The sequence below is a fragment of the Phoxinus phoxinus genome, assembly GCF_949152265.1.
Source record: "Phoxinus phoxinus genome assembly, chromosome: 23".
NCBI lineage: Eukaryota > Metazoa > Chordata > Actinopteri > Cypriniformes > Leuciscidae > Phoxinus > Phoxinus phoxinus.
This window is the reverse complement of record NC_136898.1, coordinates 14558871-14583702: the sequence shown is the minus strand read 5'-3', so window position 1 is coordinate 14583702 and position 24832 is coordinate 14558871. Positions and strand designations below refer to the sequence as shown.

At 38.0% G+C, this 24832-nt stretch overlaps 1 protein-coding gene across 1 annotated transcript in view; it reads left to right on the top strand.

The window, feature by feature from the left end:
• mtus2a (microtubule associated tumor suppressor candidate 2a) overlaps positions 1-24832 on the top strand; it is a 68096-nt gene that overhangs the window by 15444 nt on the left and 27820 nt on the right. Inside the window, exons 2-4 of the mRNA XM_079600431.1 lie at positions 14998-17060; positions 17355-17622; positions 20897-21103. Coding sequence (XP_079456557.1) covers positions 15279-17060; positions 17355-17622; positions 20897-21103 — 2257 coding nt within the window. The 5' untranslated portion in view covers positions 14998-15278. The remainder of the gene's footprint in view (positions 1-14997; positions 17061-17354; positions 17623-20896; positions 21104-24832) is intronic.

Below are 24832 nucleotides of genomic sequence, written 5' to 3'. Positions count from 1 at the left end.
ACAAACGTTTTTTTAAGGCAGAGTAATTTGATTTTAGCTTCTCAATTCCTTCCTCTCTCACCCCTAATTCAATCTCCCGCCCCAAACTGTGTTTATCCTCTTTCTATGAGGGCTGCGTGATGAACAGACTTTCTGCAAAGTGCCTTTCTAATTCTTTCATTCATTGTCTTTTTTCTCTCTTTGTCTGTCTCCCTAACCCTCTCCCTTTTAATCTCTGTCCGCCTTCTTTCCCTCATAATTTTAAGGTGGTATGCTCATATTCCTGTCGATTCTGAACAAAAATAACGAAAAAGCCTATTTGACTGCACAACGTTGCTCAGCAGTGCTGTTTATGACTATTTGTTGTGGGTGAGTTGTCACTGTCATTTACCATGTATGTCTGAGACCGCTTGAATGCTCCATGTTGCCATGCGGTCTCCTCAGTCCTATACTTCATCTTTGTCTCAGAGTATTGCTCTCCAGTCCGCCGGTCTGCTGTCGTACTCAGCCTTTTGCTCTGGAGACAGTCATTTACCAAACACCAAACAGATAAGAGCCCGATGACTGAGTGTTCTTTAACACTGGATCAGATTTGGTTTAAAATTGGGTGACAGTTTGGTCAGATAAGCTTGTCAAGGGCAGTACAATATGAAATTTATTATAAAAGATCCTTTAAATATTGTCAAGATAAGCACTATCCATATGAAAAAGTTAAATAACAATTTTATAAGATGGATATCACTGCCAAATTTAGATATTATTGTTATATTAGATTTATATTCCGCACTATTTTTTTATCCACTTGTCAGGAAAGGAACAGTACATAGAAATTATTTTAAAATATCCCTATATCTTTTTATATCCTTTTATAAGATAAACACATATCCATGAAGTTATTCAAGAATATTTTATAGTAGATTTATTGCGAAACATATATGTACTATAACAATATCTATAATATATATTATTAATAATTGTGACCAGTATAATATAATTAGCAAACACATACAAAACTATTTTTTTGTTAATAAATATATACATTTATTATATTGTTAATTTGTTAAACACTCCTAATTTTACTCTTTTGCATATTGGAAGATATTTGTCAGCAATTTTAGGTTGTATGCAAATATAGTCAGTCTAAAAACATCTAATCTCATCACTGATTTAAAAAGGAATCTGAAAAAAAGTTTCACAAATTTTTCAGCCATAAGTGGAGATTTCAGGACACTCAATAGAGCAACCGAGATACCCATCTTTTAGCTTGATGGGATCATATTGCTTTATATCTCCTTGACCGAGTTCCATCAGCAGGGAAGATTAAGGTTTAGCCGTGCTGTACCTCTCCAGGTGACTCCTCCAGGACAGAATAATCATTCCGGCACAGATAAATAACCCCAGAATGGGATGTGATGGAGTGGGAATGGATTTGAATCGCATACCCGCTGCAAGCTATTTTCAGTAGACAAAGTGTGGCCGAGGACATGTTAGTGAGCATGCTATACCTGAAGTCTCTGTGTGTGCGTGCAGAGCTGCCCAAACTGCCATTAATCACCTGCTTCTTTCCCAACCACCATATATCAAGGGAGTTTACCTCTTCAATGATTGGCCAGAACTCAGAATAATAACAGAGAGTAAAAAAATAAAACAGTAAATGTCATCTGTTTACCTAATTGGGCTATTTATATGTTGAGTTGTCCTCCTCACCTGTAAAGTGTCTTAGAAAAGAGAAAAGGGAAAAATAAACATTGAGCAGTGATCGGGACAGCTCTGTAAGACACATGGGCGACAGGCCGTCTCTCCCACCACTGTGTCTCACCTTTACACACATACACACCGAAGAAAGAGTTCTCCAGCAGTCTGCGAGATAGGGTTGTCATGGCAACGAGACTAGACCTGTAGTTTCCCAAGAATTATTTTCATAATGACCGTGTTACTGTGTAATGTCATTGTCTGATATTTTCCTCAAGACCCTCCATGAGAATATTCAGCTCAAGGAATTCATTGTTTCCTCATCAAGCTTCCTGACTATAACCCTTAATAAAGGTTACCATGGTAACCACCAAAATACAATACAGTTATTGTTTCTACAATAAAACCATAATTAATACAGGATCTCATTCAAACACGTTAAGAAGCAATAGTTCACCCACAGACGAAAATTCTGTCATCATTTACTCCCCCTCATGTCGTTCCAATTGCTGTATGAATTTCTGTTTTCTGACAAACACAAAAGACATTTTGAAGAATTGGAAGTCAATGGAAACCCAAAACTGTTTGTTTACCAACATTCCTCAAAATATCTTATTTTATTTTCCGCAGAAGAACGAAAGTCATACAGGTTTGGAACAACATGAGAGGGAGTAAATGAGGACAACTATCCCTTTAACTTTAGGCCTGGTTTCACAGACAGGGTTTAGATCATGGATTTTGCCTTGGTTCATTAGGACATTTAAGTAGCTTTTCAAAAGCATTACTGGAGTGCATCTTCAGACACAATAATGGCACTGACTTATTTTAAGATATGCCAGAGCAAGTTGCTTTCAGGTTTGACAGCTCAAACATTCATTTTAGTGTGGGACTAGATTTAAGCCTGGTCTGTGGAACTGGGGAAGAGTGTTTTGGTGGAAACTGTTACAATTAAGTTGTTGTAAATTAGGTTGTTGTATTCTTGTTAGATTGTCCTGTATTTGGCTGAGAATTTGTTTAGGTGGCTCGCCAATTTATTAGATTTCTCTAATGCATAAAATAAGTAAGTTTGACCAGAGTTCTTGTGGGTAGAAGAATTTGTGGGACAGAACTTTGTACATGAAGACAAATGGGTTACAAACAATTTAAAACTTTTTAAGCCTCCCACAGGAGATCGATCTACCCTGCAATCTTCTCTGAGAAATGCTGTTTCTGTTATTCACACTAATCCGTTTATATGGGCCATACATCTGTTTGGGCCATTTGGTTCACACCTTTACAGACACAGGATGCGTTAATATGCGTTTTTGTCGATCGCATCACAAGCGGACAACGCTACAGGTGTAAGGGTCTAAAACGTTTTGAGCTTGTCCACTTTGGACTACTTCCTAGGCCTAGTCAAAAACGCATTTGAACGGATTGCTTTCATAGTGCAGATGCTTATGTGGTCGAAAGTGTTCGAACAGGCGCAAAAGATAGATCGCCTACTGACCTAAAGCGTAAACATTATGGGAAGCTACACTGTGTAATTTTTTAAGTTGATTCTTAGCAAAAAACACTTTGTTCTTTCAAAATTATATGTGCTCATTAATGTATACTAGTAATTAGATTACAAACTACCGTATTTTCCGGACTATAAGTCGCACTTTTTTTTCATAGTTTGGCTGGTCCTGCGACTTATAGTCAGGTGCGACTTATATATCAAAATTAATTCATACTGACTGAGATGAACCAAGAGAAAACATTACCATCTACAGCTTCGAGAGGGCGCTCTAGTTGGCGGAGTTGTTCAGAAGCGACACCGAGGATGAAGAACTCAATGGATTCAGTGATGTGGAATGAGGTGGTGAACTTGCTTACTGGTAACTTGCTTGTTGGACTCGCTGGCTTATGTTAATTTAGCCTATTCAGCCTCCCAGGTATATGTTCTTTATGCTATTGTGTAGCTGAATAACTGTTTATGTGTTACGTTAACATACCGGACACCTATTCAGCCTGTTGTTCTGTGTGCTTGTGTAGTTGAATAACTTGCCTTTCCAGATTAAATGTCTGTTCTTGGTCTTGGATTTTGTGAAATAAATTTCTAAATGAATGCGACTTATAGGCCTATATATTTTTTGACTGATGCGACTTATACTCCGAAACGATTTATACTCCGGAAAATACGGTAATCAAGTATTCTCGTAAGCGTAGAATCTGCAATTTATATACAAGCGAGTCGCTCGAATGGTGGGAGCCATGTTGTGCCTCCATCTTGAAAATACATTAGCCAAAGAGGGACATACCTGGAAATTCAAGCTTCGCCTTTAGCGTTTTTACACTCAGTGGCACCGCGACGAATGCGAGGGGGAGATTACTCGCGATTGCCGGCAGGTTTGAAATAATACTGCCACCATATGAGTTAAAACGCCCTCAGAATGGGAGGGGCTAGAAAGTAATATTCAGTTGGTAGTCATATACAATTTCACCGCTAGATGGTAGTAATTCCTACACAATGTAGCTCCAAATTAGGTTTGAAGACGAAAAACTTATCAAGCATAATGTTCTCTCACCATTCCTGATTTCTAACGTGTCTTGTGACTGTCAGAGCAGAAACAAAAGATGCTGTTCTCCTTATGGTTTTATATTCTTCGGGCGCGTTCATATGTAGCTAAATTGCGCGAGCTTATTTCGTCCGTTAGGTCGAAAGATCTGAAAAAAACTATACATTTATCTGCCCATAGACCCTCCCCTTGAAGAAATCAGGACTGAAGTGGTTGGAAGTGGACAAAAGAGATGGTTTAAATTCCAGTTGTAAACGGGTATGCGTCTCTTTTGTCTACTTGTGATCCGATCGACCAAAACACTTAATAAAATCTTAATACCAGGTGTAAACAGGGTCACAGATAGAGATGATTGCATTCTGAGGCACAGTCACAATGTAAATGCATCTAACTAAAGATGACTGAAAATACACATATTTCACTTGTTAATGTGGCACTTTTAGTTGTTATTTGTTTGTCTTCAAGAATATACTGTATATCTTCCTTCCTAACTTTCCATTGTGTCTCTTAACCTTCCTGCAAATAAACAACATTGTATCCTTGACGAGGTCGGAGGGGCCCTTGGGATTCACATGTGCAAATTAAAAATACAAATCGTGAACATACAAAAAAACACACTCATATTAGATTCATTTGTAACATGACCATGTGGGTAAAGTGTGTCATATAACATCCAATCCTATCCTGTGCGTGTGGCTTGTAGCCTGTTTTAATCTTTTTATATTGTGGCTGAATGGTGTCATCCATCACTTGTATTGTTAATATGCTGATATTACTCCCCATGTTGCTCTTGGCTGATCGGTTCTGACCTGTAATATCAAAACCCGTTTACATCTTTATATACATTATGATCTAGATCACTGCGCACATGAATCATATGAAGCACATTTTAGAGGGGTTTGGAGCTTGGCAGGCACTGGCCACTATGTGGAAAAGAGCCGCATGAACATTCTTCAAAATATCTATTTTTTTGCTCCTTTTGAAAATGAAATTTGTATAAATGTGAGAGTGTGTATTAGCTTTGCTTTGAGATGAGTGTCTTGTTTACTCTGAGCTTCCTTGTCTGCAACAACAGCTCCCACATCATCTCTTCATAACACCCACCCTCTCTCTCTCTCTCTCTTTCTCTCTCTCTCTCTCACTTTGTGCTATTTAAGGTCTGCAGTTTAATTGAAGTTCTTTTTGGCCTTTCTGAATGAAGCTGAACTGAAGGTGCTCAGTGCAGGAGATGTGTGACAGCTGTGGCTCTCACTCCTTTATTCTCACCCTGTCCATTTAACACTTCCCTCCTGCTTCTCTATCTCTCCATATATTTATCTCCTTTTTCTCACCTCCTTTCACACTATATCCCACCCTCCAACAAACCTTTTGAGCTCAAGTTAGCTGTTATGATCTCGCTCTATGCCTCTCTTACTGTCTCTCTTTACCCCTTTCTCTTTCCATACGCTCCCCTCTGTCTGTTTGCATGTCCCTTGTTCTGCCTAAAAAGTCTGGGCATCCTGGAAAAAGACACTGTCGCTGCCAGATGGCTTTTTTGGCAATCAATATGGTTTCAATGCATCCTTTTAGTCGGCAAACTGCATGCAAATATTTACCCCACTTTGTTACAGGACTCAAATTATCTCTATGTTCCTGTACTTCTTTACCAGCATCTGTAAGAGGCAGAATACAGATGTGTGTGCCACAGCTGCCACGCTTGAGCCCTCTTTACACCTGGTATTAAGATCCATTTTGGGGGAATCTAATTAAAAGAGACAGATTGACTTTTTTTACCTGGTAAAAACTTGAAGTTTGAGGGGAGGTTCTCAAATTTTATGAATGAAAACATTATATTAATTACATAAACATGCCTGCTATGTAACGCTTTACTTTAAGCCTGTTTATAGATGCATTTAAAATCTATTGATAATGCATTATAAATCTATATTTATAAATAATTTTTTACAATGTTGTAATTAAATATAAAATTGTAGATTTTTAAAAAATATCCTATTTTATAAAACCTGTATATGTGTACATAAAAATGTCTATATACTATATATACAGGCCTATATATATATATATATAGAGAGAGAGAGAGAGAGAGAGAGAGAGAGAAAGAAAGAAAGAAAGAAAGAAAGAAATAATATTTTTTGAAATTAGATTTTATTAGATTAAATATTAAATCATAATATATAGAAATTTTAAATCATATAAATTTTCATGAAAGTGGTCCACTTTTTCCATAATAATAACCCGGCCTATAAAAGTGCATGTACTCCATATATAATCATTAGTGTAAGACTATGAATCGAGGTCGAGTGATTGCTGAATGATGTGAGGCAAACTTCCAGCCATTCTGTAAAACGTATCCGGAATGTTTGTGACTACAATCTCACTCACTTGTCACAATGTTTTGAGGCAGTGTCAAATCCTGTCCCAGCGGAGGAGTGAGAGGAACTTGACAGACAAACTAGAGCATGCTCGACTGTTGTAAAGAAGCATCTTGCATCCCGTTCAGTGGGAGTGTATCAACATTTTCTAGTTGCTGAGACATCAAGGACATGAATTTTCCATAAGCGAAGTCTCTCGGGTACTCTCTGAGAAGTGTTTTTCGATATCAGTGTAAATGTGTGAATTGCTCATAAAGTCTTAGCTCATTGGGGTCACCTGAGTGAATACAGCTGGTCTAAAATTTTAAAGCATATTTATACACACTGTATCCTCATATTTTTTGAACCAGAATAAATGTTAATATACAAACTTCTGAAAGTATACCGTTGTGTACCTGAACAATACAAATATCCAAATGTCCAAACGTTGTATCCTTCCATGACCATGTAAAGCCAGTAAACCCTACATGACACATTTTTGAATGGAAATAATGTAACAAATATAAGAGCTCTATTTTTTGTTTTTAAATTAGTCTGAAGTCATCAGATTGATCATGTCTCATGCTTACGGTGACATTACACAAATGTACACCATGTCAGGGTCTCTTCAGGCTATGCGTATTTGGCAAACGAGGTCAATTAATCAGACCGGTTTTAATATATGAGATTTGGCCAGAGACAAGCTCTACAACCAGGTCAGTGTGTCACAAGCTCTCTGTTGAGCTCTGTTAGGAGATATATAGCAGATCCATAATCAGGGATAATCTTTTGAAAATCAGTAACACAGTTATTATTATTTAAAATGTTTCCTAAATTCCACTAATCTTATTCAATTTTTGTTGTGATAAACATCAAAATGTATGTTCTTCTCTCTGAATTAAACTGTCAATTGCTACTGTACCTTTAAGAACTTCCTTTGCATGTAAACGTTTTTTTGTATGTATTTATTCATGTAGTCACCAAGGCTGCATTAAATATTATTACACTTTAAAATAAAATGTAAACTAATTTCTTGTGATGACAAAGTTGAATTTTCAGCACCATTACTCAGTGTCACATGATCCTTCAGAAATCATATGCTGATTTGCTGCTTAATTATCAATTATTATTGCTGCTCCATTATTATTATTATCAATGTTGAAAATGTTTCATATTTTGGGAACCCTGATACATTATATCTATGAGCAAGAATCTTAGGCTTTATATAAAAACATTAACGATCATTTAATGACCAGGGCTTGTGAAGCCACAAAATGAAAAAGAAAACACATTTTTTTATTCTTCATGATATGGCCCTTATGAATAATCTCACTTTGGTCTTGGTGAACTAATACCAAGGATTTTGGCTCCTCTGATGTGCCCTGAACTGCCTGATCCCCTTATAACTACAGTACAAAACTATATTCATTCAAGCCTCTTATGTGACCACATGCGCTGTTGTGCTGAAATATTTAATTCTCCTCTCCAACTTTTACATTATTCACTGCAAAGTTGCCATGGTGAATGTCCAGACATTTTGGATACCCTCACTTCTTATATTCATTGTTCAGGCCTCTTCTTTCACATCCTTCTTATTTTGTCTCCGTGGCCTTTGATTTTTGCTCTGCACGTTGATTGACACACACATCCTCAATCCATGACAGGACGAGAAGGGCTAAGTACCATTAGTCTCGCTGAATTAAGCCTGTGTTCTGATCTGCCGCTCTCTTCCCTTCCTCGGGCCCGTCCCCAATCGCCCCCGCCATGGCCAAGCGACAGCGAAAATATGGTGATGGTATAATTCCCAAAGCAGTTGTGTTTTCTATTTAATTAAGCCCATCTACTTGAGCTCATTGTCCCTATTGAGTAAATTGAGGGTGCTGACTATTCATTTTCTGTTATTATTAGGAGTTAGATGTTGGACGGGAGAGCTGGTGCCACGTCCTGTCACACTCCGCCATGCCCCAGTTACACACTTGATAAACCCTCTTTTCAAGATTGGCTGGCACACTCACCCTGACTCAGGCATCTGTTCCTGCCTCGTCTGGCTGCTCTGAGGAGCCTCATGGAGCACATCGAGTCAAACACAGCAAAGAGGATGCTTTTCCTTATCTTTTTCTCAAATAAATACATTAGTGCCAGCTTGCTATAGAGGACTGAGTGTGCTAGTATTAACAGCATTAAATAAATATGAATTAAATAAATAAATATATATATAGAAATGAATTAATAGAATATTCGCTGAGACATAAAATATATTAATTAATAGAATAGGTATGGAATAAATATTCTTATTTATTAAATATTGTATTTATTTTTTTCTAAATTTGTATGCATTTATTTTTATATTTAAAAATATTTTTCTATATTTGTGATGTGTGTGTAATACTTCTATTTATTTTTTTATTTTGACATTTATCTATTTATATTCAGTTAGTCATTATTAGTCATATTTTTTTTATAGATTTAGTTTTTATTTAATTTTTTCATTTTAGTTATTTTGTTGTGTTTTTGTCTTTTTTGTGTTTTAGGTTTTTGTTTTATGAAATATTATTTTTACTTATTTTATTATGTAAATTATTTTATTTCTATTTTATTTTAGCTTTTTATCAATGACATAAAATTATTATAATAGTTTTAGTTTTATTTAACAATAATAACTTTTTTCTGCATTTATTATTTTCTTCATTTCTCATAAGGGGCAATGTTTTCTACTTCAGGCATTGCGCTAAATTATCTAATTTTAATTTATCATATTTGAGGAAATTGCTAAATGAATGTGTTGACGGGACAGAAGTAGAAAACAGACTCTTTGGCTCATGCTGAAGTTGTGAAGTCTTCTGTGCTCTATCTTTAGGCCAAGGTTAATTAACTCCAAAGGGGGCTTGAGAAACACCCGATGGCCAGGACAAGCCTCCAGACCTGGCTGAAGCACATAGCAAACCTGTCTGTCTGTGTGAACCTTCCTTGCCCAGCTGTCACTTCAGTTAACCACAGCAGAGATACGTAAACACAAGAAAACCATGCGAGTTAACATTGAGAGACCATGCCAGATTTGTTGCTATACATGCTGTGATGTTCATTTTTTTCTTAATTACTTAAACCGGAAATTGTTAGTGTTTATTTATTAATAGGTTGACGATTTTGTATAGATCAGTATAACATTTGAATTAATATATAACTGTTTCATTATTTAAAAATATTTAATGGTATTATACTGTAGGTTTAATTTGTATTATTATTAGGGGAACAATATAAGAGGAGAAAAACAAATAATTTAAAGGGATAGTTTACCCAAAAATGAAAATTAGCCCATAATTTACTTACCCTGAAGTCATCCTGTAGGCTATATAACATTCTTCATTCAGACGAATACAATCGGAGTTATATTCAAAAATGTCCTGGCTCAAGCTTTATGATGGGAGTGAATGGGGACCATTTTTTTGTCCACAAGTCCATTCGAGTGCCTCATAAAAGTGTCACAAACGGCTCTGAGGAGTTAATAAAGGCCTTCTGAAGCTAAGCGATGTGTTCTTGTAAGAAAAATTTCCATATTTAAAACTTTATCGACTAAAATAACTAGCAGACGGCCGTACGCAAGTCGACTTGCGCCAAAAGAGTAACACTTGAAGATGTAGGATGTAGGAGTATCATAAGCTTTGACTTCTCTCGCGGTTCAAACAAACAGAACTGGGCAACCGAGATCGTCATTACGCTGTGCGTCAAGTTCAAGTGTTACTCTTTTGGCGTAAATCGATGCGTATGGACGTCTGCCGGAAGCTAGTTATTTTAGTCGATAAAGTTTTAAATATGTTATTTTTCTTACACCAACCCTTCGCTCCTTTATTAACCCCTCGGAGCCATTTAGGACACTTTTATGATGGATATGATGAACTTGAATGGACTTAAAAAAATGGTGCCTATTCACTCCCATCATAAAGCTTGGAAGAGCCAGGACATTTTTTTATATAACTCCGATTGTATTCGTCTTAAAGAAGAATGTCACATATACCTAGGATGGTGAGTAAATCATGCTAATTTTCATTTATGGGTGGACTATCCCTTTAAATGTAAAATTATTAAATTCAAAATGTAACTGCTTGCCAAATTATCTCTCACAATCTTCAGCACAAGACACCATTGTTGGTGTCAGTGAACAGAATCAACACACCTCTTACCTTGTGTTTCTCTCTGTAAGGTATAAAATGTGTTAAAGATTAAAAGGAATAGCTGTAGAAAAATGCATGATGTGAAAACCAGAGGGTAAATATGTCATTACGGTTGTGCTGTGTTTTAACGCTGATACTCCCCACTCTTCAAAGGTTAAGCATAGACCCGGGTTGTCATTCACTGTTACTGTGTCCTTTCATCATGGCTGAATGGGGGGGTGCACCTCGCATTGGGGTGAATTCAGCTCCCAAAATCTCCCTTCTTTGAGATTTGGGAATCTCTGTTGAGCTACTTGTGAAAGAGCTTTGCTGTTTTCATATCTACATTTATAGAGCCACAAAGACACATTTCACTCGTGTGCAATTTGATGCATTTTTCTCACTATAGTAGAGTTGATTTAGTCATGCACAACCTTACAATTTAAGGACTGTGGCCATGGTAAAGTGATTATATCAAATCCTACAGTAATGTGACAGTACTTTATTATACTCTTCATAGTATTTATATGACACTCCAAGATAATTTAAAGAACATCATGGTATTACCATCATGCTAGTTGTAATAGCTGTTAATAGATATTGAACAAGGTTCAATTAGTTAAGAAGCTTATCTAGTCAGCTAACATATTGTATACTTAAGTTAGGCTACATTATGCTGTATGTTAGCAGAATATTTACTAAGTGAATTTGGGAAAAGAAGAGGTTTTTATGTAGATTTATTATGAGAACATTAGCAAGAAACATAATAGATTGTTTGTCTTACCCGCTGAGCTCACAGCGTTGGCGTGATTTATTTGTGCAGCTCGAATTTGCACTTTGCACATACATGTAGATCAAACATGCTGTATTATCAATGAGCAATATCAACAACACTATACACGACAACACTACACCTGACCATAGGGCTGGAAATGTCAGGAGGCTGAGTCACGTTACTGGCACTAATAAAGATCAAACAAAGATCTTGATCCAGGAACATCCGATTTGTGGAACCTCTCACACCTGTAGAAAAATAGCAGGTTTGCTCAGCATGAACTGTTTGAATGTTTTGTAAGAGCTACAGTGAGCAGGCCATGGGAGTTTATCAGCTTGAAGGCAGTGTGTTTGAGTACAACATGGTCTCAGGACAGAGTTCTCCTTCCTGTTTTTCATCTTCCTTCTGACCAGGCCTTGCTTTGAAGTCTTGGTTATCAACTGTGTTGACAGTGACCTCAAGAGACTTAATATTACTGTTACTAGAAACTGCTGAGCAGAATATGTTCTATGATAAAAGCGTATAAAATATTCACCATAGGCCTATATTAAATAATTTTCGTTATTACAATATAGAATTTACCTTTTCACTATAGTCTTAAAACTGTTTATTTACAACAACCACTGACATTTACAAACAGCTCCTTGTCAGCTTCCTGTTCACTCCGGGATTTATTTAACGAAAATGACCAGCTGACTATACTTTATCCCTGTGTCACACAGTAACTAGACAAATAAATAGCCTACATATGTAATATGAAATACTGAACTGAGTAGAAATCTTACCTTTAGGCTTCTGCTAGAAAAATACATGTTTTGCTTACAGTGATTTCGCTCAGTTAGCCTACAAAAGAATCAAAGGAGTAAACTCAAGATGAAACTTTTGAGAATGAGAATTTTCCAGTATACACAGTTACAGTAGAAGAACTGAATATATCATTACAGCAAATGCATTTTCTCTCACTGTCATCATGTAAGCCATAACATATCTCACTGATAAAGCTTGATTGTGCGTCCTGTGGTTTCAGATTAGTGCCCTGTTGATAAAGGCCTATTGTCATACTGCTTGTATTTATATATGCGACCCGTGCTGGCAAAAGTGCTAGCGATCCCACTGCTCCCAATAGCAATTAAACATCTAAAAGTATCTTAATTTGTGTGTTTTCTGAGAGGAGTAGCCTACCTTTCCTTTGTCCATGAAAAATGCTCACTGCTCGCGCTTCCCCATCAGCAAGTTTGGTATCGTTGTAAAGCGCCGTGTTCCAACTTAGTGAATTACCATAGCGAATTCTCGATGGCATGAGTTTGAACCAATGAAATGTGATTTTCAAACTCATGTTGATGTAAACAAAACGATCTTTCTCGCGCTGACTGACAGTGCTGAATCATGCGCACAAAGACGGCTCATATCGACGATCACAATATATAGCCTAGGGTATTTTCAAAATATCTGTCTTGGCGAGATCTGTTATGTCTTAAATAAACGTTTGGTTAACTGTAGGGTAAAATCATCAGATGTGTAACATTAAATCCGTGCGGTAGCCTACAGTAGGTCTGAATATTTGGTTTTGACTTAGTACCAAATTTGGTGTTGTGGGATTTTAAGCAACCATACCTTAAAATCCCACAACACCAAATTTGGTACTAGGTATGGTTGCTAGGTGATTTTGTTTTGGAACCTTCAGAAAACTTTAACTTGATTTTTCTCAAAATTTTCTTTGCTGACTCAATAAGGTGTAGCTCAATAATTTTTTTTCAAAAAACTCATTTTTTTAAATGTGCTCATTCCGACTCCATTTTCCAGCACGAGTCACATATCTGTGCAATTATGGGATTCACTCCATGCAGTGTACCTTGAAATCATTCTTAATTTGCCTGTGGGTATGTGGGTGGGTGATTTTAGCACTTCATCAGCCTGCAGTGTTGGGGCTGGAACTAGTGACAGTCTGGTGCCGCAACGTCAATATGCTTGTTCTCGGATTGTTGCCCGTTTAACCGACTGTGATATGGATTGTATGGGCTGTCTCTTCTCCATAGACCTCCTCTCTGATTTCCTGCACAAGCATTTGCATCTTACACTTGATGCTTCAAGTGATTTAGTGGTCGCTTCTTCCTGTCATTCTAGCATAAATTAATCAAGTCTGTGCAGCGAAAATCATTACAGTCCAAGCTTGAAGCGAGTCTGGTGTAAAAAAAAAAGAAACAACCTCTCTCTTCTTTAAAATCTATGTTGTGATTGATTATAGCCTACCTAAGTCACTGACCACCTACCCACCCTCTCTACCTAGTCAGCACATGGAGCAACCCCAACCCCCTTTTCCCTATTGGGAAAATGTCAAACTGACCTTGCTTTATTCCCTTCTCTGGGTTGGACTATATCTACGTAATGAAACAGCATTCGATTTCTGTTTCCATGTCTAAATCATAATTATATGCATACAGCTGTTGTGTCAATGTTTTATAGAGATGCAAAAAAAACTCACCTTCATCTAATGGTGTATTTTCATAATTGCTACCCCTACTGACTGCAGTATTTTTGTTTTTGTCCCATGTGAGCACTGTTGTTAATTACCAGCCATTTCACACTCTCACTAATTGTCTTTTTTGTTTTTTTTGGTGGGCAAACTTGTACAGTAAAATACCAACAGCTCATCTTTTTTTTCATTTATATATTTCTTAATTTATTCAAATTGGCAGTCTGATTTTGGCATACATAATTCTCTGCAGTAGAGATTAAGAAATATATAATTACTAGAGAAAAGGAGGTACTGCCATCTGCCATTAAAGGAGTGAGCCAAACATACTGTTTTTTGTCAATAGACTTTCTATTCATTACAGTGGCTTATCAATTTGTGGTTCTTTAAAGAGAAACAAATTAGGTGTAGGAAATATTACAATTGCTGTAGTCATTTTTACCTGGGCATTGAGATTTTAATAGAGAATGCCATGAAATATGTGAATAAATTAAAGGAAATAATCCGTTAATTTTGTAGAAGTGCCATTAATTCTGACTTATTAAGAATTATCACATGTAATAATCTTTTTTTGTTGTCGCAAGAATTTGAAGCTAGTTTTATTTTTCATGGTTGAGTCAAATACTGTACATTTTATGCATTGCTTCATGGATATAAGGTGTAAATGTTAATGCACACCTTTTTACTTTACTATGTTTACATAAGTGGTGGGTGCCTTTAAGCTGTTTTATATTCATTGAAAACTGCAATGACACAACAAACAGCCATTCTTTCCTTCAATAAAATAAGAATTAAAATTAGAATTGGTAATCAGGAAAACTAACCTTTAATAAAATAAGAATTAAATTTTGCTTGAGATTTGAGTGTCAGTAAAACTAACCAAAAAATAGACTTTAAATTTAAACCCTAAATATTTAAATCTAAATAAATGCAAATATAGTAAATGTTGTAACAGAAATGTAACAACCCATTTGGAATGGTTTCTGGTGATTCACTGCACTGTTTGTTTACACAATTTTATGTCTTATCTTCTGTGCAGGTTTGGCACCAGATGAATGAACAAGGCTTTTTAAGGTCCTGAAAGCTGATATGATTTCATCAAGTGCATTGCCCTGTTGAGAAGCAAGCAAATACAGCTCTGTCCTTTGGCGGTATCTTGGAGTAGAAATGGAAAGAATGTGAGATGATGTTGTGAGATTCTGCACTCCATCCAAACTGCAAAATTTGAAGAACAAGGTTAAGGCAAGTGAGGGAACAAGACCTTTGATGGATCCAGGATTACCGTGGCGCTTTTGAGAGAGAAGCTCAGATTGATACAACATGAATGTGCAAGAAAATATACAAGGCGGTGAAGACAACCAACAAGGAGAAATACAGAATGACGACGAGCATCCTTTGCTAGAAACTGTGGAAGACGCCAATGCCAATCAAATCACCAAAGAGAAAAATCATTCAAATAACAGAGAGCATGGCAGCCCACTACCCCCTCTTGTATCACACTCTGAAGCCCAGGAGAGGATCATTATCTGGGGAACACATGCTCAGAGTGAAGACCCTGAGCTGGAAGAGTTTGAACTGCTTGAGTGTCAAGAGCTAGAAACATTTATTGTGGAAGAAGGGATAGACATGTCGAGTGTGAGAAGCAGAAAGAGAGCAAAGAACCTCTGTGACAGGACATTGACATCCACATCTGTCAGGGCTACTGTTGGATCCCCTTGGAAAGACCACAATGAAAACCACAGTGTGGATGGAGATGCAAATGAGAACTCACAGCCCCTTGACCTCAGGACCTCTAGCTCTCGCTCTGGGGTAAACAGGACTCTGAGAGAAGCACGGAGTGGTTCTGAAAGCAACGTTTTTTCATCTTCTCTTTCTGCAGTGACCAGTCTCAGTGGAAGTTTAGCCAGTGCCCTGGACAGTGCAGGCCGCACACAGCCTCTCTCTTCCCAGTCCATCAAGTCTACCTCAGGCATAGGCAGGAACCAGCAACCATCCTACATCCACTCAGATAGAAACAGGGAGCTTCCCAGGGATTTGGACCAAAACCATAACTCTACTACACTGCCTCAGGAATCACAATATGACCGAAGTAAGCTGATCACTCAAAGTGGAGTGTATCCTTCAAATGGAGCAGTAAAAGTGCAAAAATTCCCAATGGAAGCAGAGCAGAATGGCGGGAAAAGGATGTCAACCGAGGTGCCGAAAGGTATGGTGAGGGTGCTACCTTCTTGTAGGCAGCTAGTCCGCCCTCTTTCTACTGAAAAACGAATAACCTCAGGATATCCCAGCTTAGACACCCAGGCAGACCAGCAACAATCCCACTCCTCAGAGACAGATCACAGCCATCAACAAGTGCTGCCGACTACAGACGTCTGCAGTAAGAACACAAGCTCAGAAATGCTTCCAAACCAGACTTTCACCAGAGAGTCCCAACACTTGAAGAGGCAGAGCTCAGCAGATCGTGCTGCAAGTCCCTCCAGCCTAGAAAGGAAGACTCACTTCAGTCGGCGGACTTACAGCAGTCCCACTAGACCTTCGACACCTCCATCCCCCAAGACCACAAGTTCACCTCAAAGACAGCCTCCATCCTCACCCATCAAGACTTTACCTTCTCGAGCTCCTCAGTTGGGTTATGCTGGGTACAGCTCAGGCTTAAGAGCCCCAGTCAAAACAACTATCAACACAAGCATCCATAAACCTCCTCCAACAATGGAGGCTTCAATGGAGACCTCCCCTCCAAGCAAGTGCCCGCCAAAACCGAAAAGTGTCCGACCCAAAATCATCACGTACATTCGAAAGACCCCGCAGGTGAAACCACAGACTCTTGAGGGAACTTACGAGGTGTCATCCTTACCTACGAGACTCTCAACGTACAGCAGCACACAGGCCAAGCCAGCGGTAGGAGAACAAGGGGAAGCCGCTGTGCTGAGTGCCTCAAATTTACTCTACGATAAGTATCGACAAGAGATGCAGAAGGTTCGGTTCTTCTCTCCTGGACTCATGGTGTCTGGGATTAAGCCACCCAACAACACCATGCCCCAAAAAATGGCAGGCCGAGCAGACAGCTTCTATGGTTCTCTTAACAAGCCTCTATCTGCAGCTGTAAGGAATGCACTAGACATTTAATAATATGCTGTTCTTTAACTAAATACTTTTATGTCTAATGTAAAATCTATTACATGATTAGATTGGTGAAACCGTGAGTAATTTGATAATGAAATGGTGTGCTGTGTATTTAATAGACTACTCCCTGAATTTTTTATGGAGGGAATGTCAATATTTTATTCGTTTTTAAAATGTAACACTTGTTATCTTCAGTAGATGAGTTGATGTACTACTGGCAGAGTTTATTGACTGCAGCTGCAATGTGTGGTAATGTAATGTTTTTTTGTTTAGGTGGGCAGGTCTCCAGTCACCCTTGGATCTCCTGTATCTGGAGCCGAGGATCCTTCCGGGCCCCTTATGGGAGCACAGGATACAGGGAGTCTATTTCGTCCACCACGGGGCCTAAGACCCCAGCTTGGCGTTGGTGCTGTAAACAGGACTCCTTCTGCAACTGCAAAGAACAGGATGGTCCAAACAGGCCACCCGAAGTCACCATTGACCTTCAGTCAACCAATGCAGGCAGTAAACCCGACCACTCAAACCCCTCAGGAACCACAAGGTAAGACGATGACAATGGTTTACTTTGCAATGAAAAATTAGTCAAAAGATTTGGCTTTTATACAATTCACACTGATTTTTAGTAGTAACATTGAATGCTTTACATGCCACACTGGTTCAGTAGAAACCCATGCCAAAGTAGTCATAGAAATGTTTTTGACTGATAGAAACACCAAGGCTTCATCCTAAGGGTGGAAGTGACTCTGGAGTATTTTGAGATGAATAGATTTAAATAGAAAGAAGGAAGATAACACCATAAGTCTTCTCATCCCTGTCAGCTATGCATTTGTAATTGTTACAGATAAACTCATCCCAGCCTTTAGTCAGTGTAAAATACACTTTACCTCCTGGCATTCAGTTAAATATAAATAAAATTCACATTCATCTTGTGCCATGAGGGAGTTCTGTCTGAGCTTAAAAGTTCCTTACCGTTTCTAAAGCACACTTCATTTCCGACAACTTTGCCTGCCAAGGTGAAGATATGAATTATTTCATCTTTAAACCACTACCAGCACTGCCATCATCCTACGTGTTTTTTTCTAGAGGGCATCTGTCTATCTGCATACTGTTATCTCACAGCAAACCCATGACAGGCTCCATTAATGCGGATGCCGATTTCTTGCTGCTTGGCCCTGTTTGTGATGCTTTGAAGTGCAAAGCAATAAACAATCAAGTCATGCCAATATTTGTAACTATGCCTGGTCACAATTTATAAATGTATTTGAAACATTATACATGATTTTTATGATGTAAGGATGCTACAGTAAAGTAGATAAAGACACAGGCTTGTGGTACAGAGTTTTACTCTGATAGTTTGACCCCTGAAATGGTATAAAAGATGCCAAGAGAAAGGTTCCCCTAAAGAGAGATTATATTATATATTATTATTAATATTATTATAGAGAAATTACTATCTAACAGTTTGTATTACACTCTTCTGGTATGACTTTCAAAATTGCTTGTTAGATTGCTCTGAAGTTGGTAATTATTTCCCACTGGAGTTATAGATCATCTCTTGTCACATAATTTTTCACACTCTCAAACAATGAAAACAATTGATTCTGGTCACTAGGCTCGGTCGACAATTAAAAAATCAGTCTTTGATTAAAATCTTCTTGGAAATTGTCTAATGCACTGAAGTACCATAGCAAAGAATCTCTGATTGCTTATTAGGTTTTGTTCATTCTTCATTAATACAGTTACGTGTTTATCACTGAACCAATGATGGCTTGTTAAAATAACTCTAGTAATGTATACATGCATTTTAACACTCAGTAAGAAATCAATGAGTTCTTGAGCTTCAATCCATAATTATAAATTTACATACAAACACACACACCCACCCACCCACACACACACACACACACACACACACACACATTCCTTTTCCTTTTTATTTATTCGTAACACTTTGAGAAAATTACTCCACTGTGGTGTTAAAAGGGCAGCCCAAAAAATTATTGCTGGTAGAATTTACAAGCTTCTCTTTTCCATACAGTAAAAAAGAATGGGAACAGCTGTGGTCACCATTCACTTTCTTTGTATGGAAATAAATAAATAAACATTGAAAATGTAAAATCAAAGCTATGATGGATGACTAATGATCTGGGCAATCCGGAAATATTGGGAAGTAGGACCAGGAAGGAGTAAAGACGATTGATGGTGTAAAAAAAATCACAGAGAGAGAGAACACATTTATCATTAATGACCACAACCCTCTCTTGAAGCAGAAGCTGCCTGCAATTTCATTAAAGACCTTGATGGCCCGGGGTTGGGGTGGGAGGGGGCGCTGGGGGAAGCGATTGAGCCAGGGAAACTTTGATTAGAGATGAATGGATGAGAGGGTGCTTTGTTGTGTGCATTTGCTTGAGTGTGTATGTGTGTGTTTTCATTTGTGAAGAATGCGTCTTTGAAGCATACTGCTGACACTGCAGTCTAATAAACGTCTGAGAATGCGACAGACAAAATGAGAAACGGTAGATTGTCATTTAGTATGCGCTATGGTTTGCTCCAATCACAGCGTCTTGGGAACGGGGAACTCGAGGTGCTTTATCTCCAAGAGCAGGAGGGGATCATTCTCTCCACCTGCCCCAAATTATGACCTTAGGTGGGAGGAGACTGCCAGTTCAAAGCAAGCCTTGAAGTGGGTCCCTAAATTCACCCTGCAGTAGCTCTTTGCATGTGCATATTTTTATGAGACTTCCCTCTTCTTCCTGTGCTTTCTAAAATCATATTTTAATATTTGACAGCAGGACAGTTCTCATGGTGCCAGCAGTAAGAGATATCTAATATAAAGACCTACAGTGCAAAGAGTTGAGAGCGGGAAACAATACCTTAAGGATAATGATCCTTACTAATTGCATGTAAACAGATTTTATCATCTTTACTGGTGTAAAAATAAGCACATAGGGTAAAGAAAACCCTCTACTCTATTCAATTGAGGCCATTATTAAGCACTGATATCAGAATAATTTGTGCACAACTGCTTTTAGAGGAAGCAATGGCCTCTTTAACAACAGGCCTCCTGAACTAATTCAAAAAGAAAGGGCTTCTGCTGGAGACCTGCAAACTCCTGTTAAGCACCAGACGCTGTCCAATCAGAACCACACAATTGCAAGTACATCCAGAAACCATCCACACACTTTAATTGCACATACTTAATAGATTAATGAAATTCTTAAGAATTTATATTAAAGATTTTTTAGCTCATATAGGGGCTTTATGAGACATCTAAGATTATGTTTTGGCAAACATTTTATATTAAATTAGACTCCCTCCGTGGATGAGAAATGTGACTCATCGCTCTTCTCCATGTGAATATTATAGTGATATATATGTTGATGAATGGCCAGTCACGCTGTGGGCAGAGGAGGCAGACAGCCGCCAACCTCTTTATGATTCTTTCAGGAGTTTTTTAAAGCGATTTTTACCTCTCATCAGAGAGAGGCTGTAAAACACCACAGTCTCTCTCTCTATCCTACTGTGAGTGTCTTTAAAGGCCAGTCTGCCTAGAAATAGTTCATTTTAGGACACAACACTCACTTTCTTTTTTTTCTTGTGTTCTCTGAATTTATTTTCCTGCGTCTGTTTCTCAGTTGAGACAGTCATGTGATCATGTACCAACAGAAAACATTTCTATGCCTCATTTTGTCACAGCATTATAACAAGAATATGTTGTGCATAGTTGACTGAAAAAAGTATGTGGTGGTTTTTATTTCCTATTACTCTCTTTTTCAGTGTATTTGAGTACTAATCATAGTCTTATTCACCCTCAGATCAGAGAAAGACGGTGGCGGCTGGGTTAGCTGCTAAATCCTTCCTGCCGAAGCCAGCTCAGACTGGCCTCCGTCCTCCTGGATACTCGCGCCTCCCGCCGGCTCGGCTGGCTGCCTTTGGGTTTGTTCGAAGCTCTAGCGTCTCCTCCGTGTCCAGTAACCACTCGACCGACAGCACACGGAGTGACCCCTGCCGACCCGCCTTCCGTGAGTTACTGAAACACAAACACTATGCATTCAGGTATATAAATGTAGATTTGTACAGTGGGGCCTGAAAATCTGAAACCACATTAAAAATGTGAAAATGTTTTTGAAAAAAGCACACAGAGGCTGCAAAAATACAGTAGTAATATTGTGAAATAGTGGGATTAAAAATAACTGTTTTCTATTACTCCAGTCTTCAGTGTCACATGATCCATCAGAAATCATTCTAATATGCTGATTTGGGGCTAAAGAAACATTTCTTATTATTACAAATGTTGAAAAGAGTTGTGCTGCTTAATATATTTTAAAACTGTAAATATGTTTTGTGACTACCATTTTTCTGTAATTGTTTGATGAATAGAACAGCATTCATTCCAAATAAAAATCGTTTGTAACATTATGACTGTTTTACAGTCACTTTTGATCGATTTGAGGCATCCTTGCTGAATAAAAGTATTAATTTCTTTCAAAAATAAAATATAATCTTGCGGAAACCAAACCTTTGACCGATAGTGCATGAACATTTTTGACACTTACCATGTGAAAGGCTTTGTACAAAAGGTCAGTTGTCTTTGAAGCAAAAGGCATAACGAAATCCCCTTTAATTTTTCACTCAAATTGTTGCCCTAAAAATGTATTAAAATAGAAATATGCTAAACAGAAGCATGTTCAATTGAGGTCTCAGACTTTTAGACCCCACTAAACACCTGTACACACTACAATTTAAGATGCCATCTAAAGTACTTGTAGCTGAGTGCATTGTTATGTGAGATCCCTGAGGTACAGTTTACATAAAAGCATAATGCTCCACTTTTTAGAGTTAATTATAATGCAATTTGCATCATTTTATTAACTCTGCCTACAAGCAGTGTGCAGATCCCCTTTCATTAACATATTCTGCTCATAACTGTGTGCTCTAACATATATCATGGGATATTAAGCATAGTAGACCAAAAAACACAAAAAAGTTGAGTATTTGTTTTACAAAATCAGACTTTTCTTTAGTTGGCCTTTGTTTTAGGTCACAGAAGAAACTTTGTGTTTGATCTGAGTGGGCTTCTTTCATAACTAGCTCCGTGAGTCAACATGAAAGATCCACAGTATGATCAGAGCCTGTTGAAGTAGATTGCAGTCTGCTTTTAAAGGGGGCCGTCTTTGAAAATTGGCATCTGCGTGCGGCGCCGCATGTGTTTTTAATGCGACCTACATAAGTGATGTTGGCCGGGCTTCTCCTGGTAACAGTTGACGTAGCTGCAGATTCAGGCATCTGGAGTTACATGCGTCACTGGATGAGTTATGTCATCAGGTCTTTTTATCCTGGAATCACTTGGGAAGAGGAATCCCTCAGCGTTCACAGTCCTGTTTGTATGGAGCAAACAGATGCACAAGAGAAATACTGAGAAAATGAAAGTGGGAAGGTGTGTTACAGTGGGCCCAAACACTATTTTGTAAACAGGAACCCTGAAAAACTGATCAGTTCTGGGGCACTATTGACTTCCATAGTATATTTTTTTCCTACTATGGAAGTCAATGGTGCCCCAAAGCGACCTGGTTATAAACTTCTTTTAAAATATCTTCCTTTGTGTTCAGCAGGACAACAATTTATAGGGTGAGTAGATGATAGAATTTTTGGGTGAACTATCCCTTTAAGTGATTTCTGAGAAACCTTGTTGAAACTGCATCGGGCCGAACACCACAACACACTTGTAGCCAATCAGCAGCAGGCTGCTTCGCTTCGGCTATGCTAAAGAGACATCAACTCTTGCATTGCGTCTTCGTGCATTTTGGGGGCGGAGCAATGAAGGGAGGGGTGTGTTTGTTTGGGTTGTTTCTCAGAAATTGCTTACAGCACCTTTAAGGAAAAAATCATTTCAGTTTTAGTTTTTGTATTTTTTGTACTTAAATTATTTCAATTAGTTGCCAAGGCAACATTTCTAATTTTCATAAAAAAAATTATTTCAGCTCTATTTCATGTACTGGAAACTAGTTTATGTTTTAGTGAAAGCATTGCAGTTGGTGCAGATACAACTTTGTTTGATAAACTGAACAGCATGCAGACATTATTAAGTGTCCAAATACTTTTTTAGGCCACTGCAGATGTAACTGGGGTCGTTACAAACAGTGTTTTGTATCTGCAAAATGTCTAACATCATTTCTCTCACCATAGTCATGTCCTGACATACTGTGTGTCTCTCATGTTAGAACTCATTACTGAAATTTCCATAGCGAAGTTCATTATTCCTCGTCGAAATTAGGGCTATGATCCACCCAGCAGGGTGTGCATAATATTTAGTACAGCCGTGCGATGCTTATTGCATACATTCAATGTGTGTACGTATGAGATCTATTTATAGTCATTGTATTTTCACATTCCTTCCACACTATTTGATATGTAAGTCAGAGGTGCAAATGAGTCTTTCATTTCAGAGTCTCTCTCTCTCTCTCTCTCTCTCTCTCTCTCTCTCTCTCTCTCTCTCTCTCTCTCTCTCTCTCTCTCTCTCTCTCTCTCTCTCTCTCTCTCTCTCTCTCTCTCTCTCTCTCTCTCTCTCTGAAGTGTTGAATGTGTTACAGGGCTGATTGCTGATCTGATGGTGTTTCGAATGCATATTGACTTTCTGGAGGCCAAACACAAAAGCAGTCAAACACTAGATAACATGAATAGTCTTTAGCTGTCACTGAGAATGTGGCTATTGTTTGCAGATATTAATTATCTTTAGGTGTGTAAATAGTACTGTGGAATATAATGGCACAAGTGTATGAATTTTATGAAGAACCTTTACCCCCTGAGAGCATCCCTGTGTTGTGACCACCTGTCCTCTAGCAAACAAGGGCATTTGCTGGTCGTGTGTGTTGTACTCAATGTCTTGTGTAATAACCGACTGTTGCTTTAGGCTTGGTGGTGAATCAGTGTGAAATATTGACCTAGGATTCCTGTAGATACCAGAGGCCTCCCTGTGGGATTGGACGTCACACACAGTTGATCGATTTCTCAGGTCTGAACGATTCAGGCTGGTCCACTTGTAATTGGCTGAATTGAAGAGTGTGAATGATGACGGCAAATCCTACTAGACTTATTAAGCTGTCATTAGTGTTTGAGCAGCCGGATAGGTAGAGCAGCAAGTCAATGTTTGCCTCTCATTTTCAACCTCGTGTAGATTAATAGGTTATGCTTTCGGAGATGAGATCTGTCACATGGGCTTTGTTAGTCTCATGTCATGGCTTGATGTTGTCTAAAATATCAGAGGAACCTTTAAAAGTGAGAGTGGAATTGTTTTTTTAATGTTATTCTTGTCGTTCCAAACCTAGGCCTATGTGTCTTACTTCTCATGTTGAGCACAATAATAGTTATTAGGTGGAATGTTAATGCAGCTCTTTTTCATACATTGAAAGTGAATGGAAACTGGGGCTGTTAAATTCGAAAAATTACAAATTGGCGTAATGAATGTGCCATAAAAGTAGTCCATATGAGTTGTGCACTATATTCCAAATGACTGAACCCACAGTATAGCTGTGTGTTTATTTAGTTAAAATCGTACCTTCTTTCGTAGTAAATGAGATTTGCGAGCTGCAGTGGCAGTTATTTTAGTTGTATACTATTATAGTATTAAATACTATTTTGAAATAGTTGTTCTAATTTTTTTTTTTTTTTGTCATTTGCTTTTTGTTATTTTTATTAGTTATATATATATACATACAGTACTGTAGCTTTGATCTGTTTGTATTTGTTTTAGT